This window comes from Haliaeetus leucocephalus, unplaced genomic scaffold (assembly GCF_000737465.1).
Source record: "Haliaeetus leucocephalus isolate CR32 unplaced genomic scaffold, Haliaeetus_leucocephalus-4.0 Scaffold177, whole genome shotgun sequence".
NCBI classification, from domain to species: domain Eukaryota; kingdom Metazoa; phylum Chordata; class Aves; order Accipitriformes; family Accipitridae; genus Haliaeetus; species Haliaeetus leucocephalus.
The window spans coordinates 731,398-737,461 of NW_010972613.1; the positions used below are offsets into that span (position 1 = coordinate 731,398).

Genomic DNA, 6,064 nt, shown 5'->3' on the forward strand with positions numbered 1-6,064 from the left:
GAAAATAAATGTGGTAGATTGTAAAAAATGGAAAATGGTGGAAAAAGTGCAATGAAAGATTTCCTTTGACCCGAACTGAAATGGCTTATTTTTTCATAGGTTTTTTTTTTGCCTAGCTTAGGGAAATTTTGCAGATCTCATCTTTTTCTTCTCTGGTTAGGATGGGTGTAGTGTTATTTTTTAATTCCAAAATTGTTTGTAGTATGGAAAAACTGTCTTGCCTTGTTGTGTCAGGGCAGGTGGAAACTACTTTAATGGACCTTCTATGGATCTTTCTGCTTATGACTTGCAACCTGCACAGCTACCCAATGCAGAAGACTCCCAGGTTCTGTATTCGCAGTGGGCATGCCAGCAGGGGGTCAGGTTCTCCAGTTTATGTCAGGTTCTGTGTAGCTGAGTGAAGCCAGTGCTTCCAGCACTGCTAGCAATTGTAGTTTTTAGCCTGATGTTTTTCCACTGCCAAGTTCTTGGGTTTGGTCAGTGATTTTAAATCTATGATATGTGGAAACTTGGCTCTTTGTGGACTGCTTCTGAGGCATCTGTAAAACCTGACTTTGAAAAGCAAGCCCATTATGCTTAGTTTCAGTTCCGTTTATTGTCTTCATTAGATAGCTTTTGATGGCCTGAAAAAGGTTGAAACCACTGGTTTAGTGGTTTGATATCATGCCTATGGCTGTAGTGTTGTCTTTAGCTTGCTTGATTTGGGACAACTCCTGGTGTAGTTCTGGCCATGTGCAATATAGAAGTTGTAAGTCTGTAGTCGGGGAGAGCTTGGAGCAGTCTTTCAGACAGATTGAATCCACCAGTCAAGAAAGGGAGTGGTGGCCTTACCCAGCAGTACCCTGAAGGCAGGGAGGGGGAGGAAAGCCCAAGTTAGGGAGTTAGGTAGAATTTACTTCTTTTGTAGCATTCCAGAAGGTAAATGAGTCATGAGGAAAGAGGTGATGACTGGAGGAGTTTGAAGCTAATGTGTAATTTGCATGCAACTAGATTTTACACAAGTGACCTTCACTGATTACTGTAATGTTGCTTGGGGCTTCTATGACACTTCTCTGCAGCCAAAAGCCCCGGTGTAAATAATAATACTGATGCATGGGTATATTTGTTAATATGGGGTCTCTTGGTTAGAAAACTAGTTCAAACTACCCTGAAAAAAGCATGAGTACAGCAGGAAGTATGTCTGTGCCAGGACTGTGATCTTGGCAAACATCCAGGCAGGCTTGGCTGAGGTCTGCTCTGGACTGAAGAAGACATCTAAGCACATTCTCAATTTTAGCATCTGCTTCGGTGCTGTTAACTTTGATTTTCTTTTTTTTCTTAAATGTTATGCATAAGGAAAACTTGCTGTTGACAGTCTGAAAGGTAGGTAAAAAGACACAACACCTACCCCAGGAAAACAGAGATCCTCATCTATGCTCACACTGTAGTTAAAATGGGTGGTGTCTCAGGGAAATAGTCACCTTGGTAAAAAGGCACGCTGTTAATTGTATTCCAGGGCTCAACACTACTATTTATAGTTTGTCTGCTGAGACTAACAGAGGAAAATGTTTCCTTAGGTGCATTGTCTACTAGTCACTAAAGATAGACTTAAATGTTCTCATGTAAACTAAGTTCTCCTTACTTTTCATAACCTCACTGAGAAATATGGAATTGGAGAAGAGAATTTGTTATCATAATTCTTTCTGTACTCAACACTGCATCTGTACCATTTTATGGTCCCACCAGGACCTCTGACGGGGTGAATGAGAAGAATAAGTTATTTTGCTGATATAATTGGATTTAATGTATTTTGCTGTGAATTTGAACTTCTTTTGTAGTAGTAGACCTTATAAATCTTCTAGATTAGAACATAAACCCATGAAAAAACAGTCTGGCTTGAAGGTTTTTTTCCAGTCTAGAGCTGGCTACAGAAAAGTGCATGGTTAAGTGCTTTGCTGGGTCTGGACTTCACAGTCTTTGAAGATTTGAAGTCGATAACTTCATGTCAAATCACCACAAAGCAGACTATGGCAGAGAATTCATTTGCAATTTGGGAAGAGTTTGTTGAAACTCGGAGACCTTGTGAGAATTTCAAAGGCGTAAGCCTGTGTAAACAAGCAAGCAGATTAAAAGCCTCTAAACTTTGAACCAAAAGTTCTTTCATAAAGATTTTATACCACTGAGTAATGTAATAGAAAACTAGCAGTGGGGCAAAGTGTTTGGTTAAATTATGAGAGCCATCTTTCCCTTGGAAAAAAGCCTGAGGCAAAGGGGTGGCCTTGTTGGTTCTAGGTTGGAAACTGAACTTTCCAAGACTTCCAGAGAAAGGGGAGTGTTTTTCCCCATTTTCTGGATTTATCTCATTAAGAAGAGTTGTCTGAAATCAATGCCCTGTCAATTCCTGATAGAGAGATGAGCAAGACTGGAAACACATTCTCATTTTATTCAGCCTCTAATAAATCTTATTCTCTTTGGTTGTGACTGAAAGCAAAAGGAGGAGATGCTGCATCCAGTGAAGTAAATGGCACTGCCTTAGTTAAAATGTCTTCCATGCAGTGCTGCTGAGGTCAGGGTGCTCTTTCCCAGCACTGCATTTTTCAACAGCAGAAAGCTTGCATGTGCTTATACCTTCATACAGATTCCTCCTATAAGCAGGTTCTTTCTATACAACGTGTTGTGGCTTTAGGATGAATGGAGAGATGCTAGCTTCTCTAAAAGTACGGAGAACAAAAATGCAGCGCAGTATCTTTGGCACATGATCCTTAATATCACTTTGGTGGGCTGATGTTATGAAACAAGACCTACTGATTGACTAATGAAGTCAGTATTTTTGCCTCTTGTGGTGGAAAACACATGTAACCCATTTCCTTGTACACCTGCTGGTGATTAAAAAGCAGACAGTGTTTACATGAATAATCCCTCATCTGATCTTTGAGTTCTCTTGATCTTGTTACCAAGTCTGAATTAATAATGGCAGAGAGTTATCTACCAGGATGCCAAAACATCCTGGTGTCATGATCTGTTGCAGTGGGTGTTTATGAGGTTACAAGGCGGCAGCTGAGGTGCCATTGTCCAGCGTGGTGCTGATACGTTACCTATTTACGTGCTGAGTGACGTTCTGTTTAAAGGCATCCACAGCTTGTGTCTGATCAGCGGTCTGGCCACGTTTGAGTGAGGAGTTACGGTAAGGATATCCATTGGCTGATGATAGCTGGAAAGGGAAAAATGGAGTCAGTGTTACCAGGAAAGGGGAAAGCTGTATCAGAGGAAAGGAGAGTGATAGTGGTAGATGAATCATGGCGTGGAAGCTTTTGGTCACAATGAGGTGCACATCAGAGAAATGTTCTTCAGGCAAACCTGTATCCATGGGGCTCAGCTACAGTATAGTATCCTATTTCCTGTTGATCAGGAGGTGAGGCTGATTATTGCTGCCCTTTTCTGGCCTTATTTTCTTTCCATATTTAACTGTAATGACCAGATCCATCTGAGTTTTGAGCCGACTGCTTGTTACACACCACTGCAAACTCCACAGATCCATCTCTCACTCTGAAAAAGGGGGAAGAAGGGGAAAAGAAGAGAGGGTGGCCAGGGACACAAGACTAACCTCTTCTTGCAAGTGTCCAATGTCTATTTCCCAGGGAGCTCCACGGAAGATTTCCACGGGCGGTTCCCAGCCATTGCGGAATTTGGGGATGTAGGTGGGGATGTTTGCTTCTCGGGGCCATTCAGCTCTAGGATATGAAGTGGGGAATATGCAGTGAGATTCACAAGGAACATGTCTCTGAAAGTGTGTCAGGGAGAAGCAGGGGCATCAGGGCATCCTTGACCCTCTGACATGGCTATACAATCAAGCACCCCCTCTGCCTTTCTCAAGAGCTCGGGGAACCTGGCGAGATGGCAGCTCTGTCCTCACCTGGATCTGGTCCATGTCTCTCCCAGGGAGTCCCAGAGGTTTATCTCTTTTGGTGTCAGGTGTCCTCTAAGGAAATCTGTGGCGTCTTTAGAAAGAAGTGGGCTGACGACAGACTTGGCAAGCTCAGGGCCACCACAGCTGCTGATGATCTGGATTACACAGAAATATAAGAGATTTTGCAGGAAATGTTCAGAATATCAAACCAGCACACACACACAGGAACAGAAATTGAAGAGAAAAATCAGTGGCTCTGATCTTTTGGAGTCTCTATGACTGCCCACTCCAAAGGAAGCCAATGTACCCTTCATGGTGAGTACCTCTAAAACCAGGCTAATTCACATTAGGCTTGCACTTCCAAAGTTCTCCTCTATGCCCTCATAGGTAAGGGTGAGGTTTCACAACACAGATGAACTAAATTAATGATTTGCTGCTACCTAAAAGGGGTGCTGTATTCCCTCGGCATGCCCTTATTATCCTTGGACAGCACTGATAGTACTTGATTGGCAGATTTTATTAAGAAAAAGCAAATAGACAAATAAGGCAAATAGTTCCTAAGTTCTCCAAGGTATAAAATGAAAGCCAGAGGGGAAGCCTTCATGCCAAGGGATGGCCTGACTCCTGTTGGCAGCAGCTAATCCTTAGGTCAGCTCAGTTGTCTCAAGAAACATCAACCTAAATCTTTGAAGAAGAATGGACAGTTCAGAGGAACACAAGAATTTTTCTATTGGAGTCAAAGCAAGGTCTGATCTAAAAATTAGCTGTTGTTAGAGACAGGATACATTGCAAGCTGGCACTTTAAAAAATGCAAAATCACTTGGTATTTGTGTCCCTTCTGACTTCTTTTTCAAACTGGGATTTCTGCTTCCTACTTTCAGTGCAAATATTGAGCCATGTTTGCTTGAAGGTGAGATTAGTCAGATTCCCAATGGGAACCAGAGCTGGCTTGCACTTTTTTTCCACAGTAAGTCTTTATTGGTGGGGTGGAAAGATTCATATTTGCTAGGGTTTGTGTATTTACTCCAAGCTGGAAATCGGATCAGAGGCCAGAAACACTGGCATTGTTGCTTCTAGGCTTTAATGAGAAAGCTTTAGCCATTTGTGAGCAGCCTTCTAACTCTTCTGCAAAATCTAGCTGCCTGTAATTCCAAAAGCAACATTAGAAATAAAAAGTATGTTCACAGTGAAACTGTGAAAAAATAAGGTTTACCAGTTCCAGTGGCCCAAATAGGAAATGCACCAACTCTGAAGCGCTGGGGTTCTGGATGTGCTTTCTCAGTTTGGCCTGAAAAGAGAAAGGAAACCCAGTTTAACCCTAACCTGATTTTGCCTTCTCTTTTCTGTCACACGGAGGGATTGTTGCTGACTGATATTTGCTACAGTTAATAACACTGCCTAAAAAGTAAGGAGATTTTCAACAGTGCAACTGAAATTGGGAAAGAAGATTGGGCAGTAGGAATCATTCAGGTTTAGATCATTTCTGTTTTCTATCTATTTCTAAGGGTGTTGAATTTCAGGAGGGGTGGAGTACCGATTCTGTTAAAATCAGTCCCTTCAAAGCTATTTTGAACAGCAGCAGAAAACCTTAGCTTATTTTGAAAGCCTTATGAGGAAGGGCCAGGCCTATTGCTTCCGACTTTTGCGAAGTTGAAAATCCCACTAGTTCCTATGAATGAAAACAACAGAGCAAGTGTTTTGCAGGGTCCCTTGGAAAATTGCTGACAAGCAAAAATCTCCACCGAGGTCTTGCCTGCAGCACCTAGGGCTGCCCTGGCCACCGAAATGGTTAGTCTTTGGAGTAGACTGTGATGGAATGGAGGACAAAATGTTTAGGATTACTGTAAGAATTGCATTTCATTAACAGCAATCAGCTAAGCTGTGGTGAGAAACCACTTCAGTTTGTGCCTCTGTTCAGCTCTTTCTTGTGTCCTGTGCTACTGGCATTGCTGCAGTGGAAAAGAGACTCCCTCCTCCCTACTGAAATGCAAGGCATTTTAAATGCTGGTGATTAAACATTAATGTAGAGTGGGAAGTGTGAAACAATGGATGGCAACAAGGTGACTAAATGAAATGGCACTTCACAAGGACTTCGCAGCCATGTGGCATGTGACAGCAGTGCTGGGGCAGACATGGCATCAGCACCACTGATTCCCCACTCTCCTTACTTGCCCCCCC

General features: G+C 42.5%; 1 protein-coding gene across 4 annotated transcripts in view; it reads right to left on the reverse strand.

The window, feature by feature from the left end:
* Positions 1–6,064, reverse strand: part of EPS8L2 (EPS8-like 2) — a 43,302-nt gene that overhangs the window by 9,610 nt on the left and 27,628 nt on the right. For all 4 annotated transcript variants that reach the window (XM_010564316.1, XM_010564317.1, XM_010564314.1 and 1 more), the window contains 4 exons: positions 5,100–5,174; positions 3,893–4,041; positions 3,584–3,710; positions 3,075–3,190 (listed from right to left, as the gene is read on the reverse strand). In XM_010564316.1, coding sequence (XP_010562618.1) covers positions 3,075–3,190; positions 3,584–3,710; positions 3,893–4,041; positions 5,100–5,174 — 467 coding nt within the window. The remainder of the gene's footprint in view (positions 1–3,074; positions 3,191–3,583; positions 3,711–3,892; positions 4,042–5,099; positions 5,175–6,064) is intronic.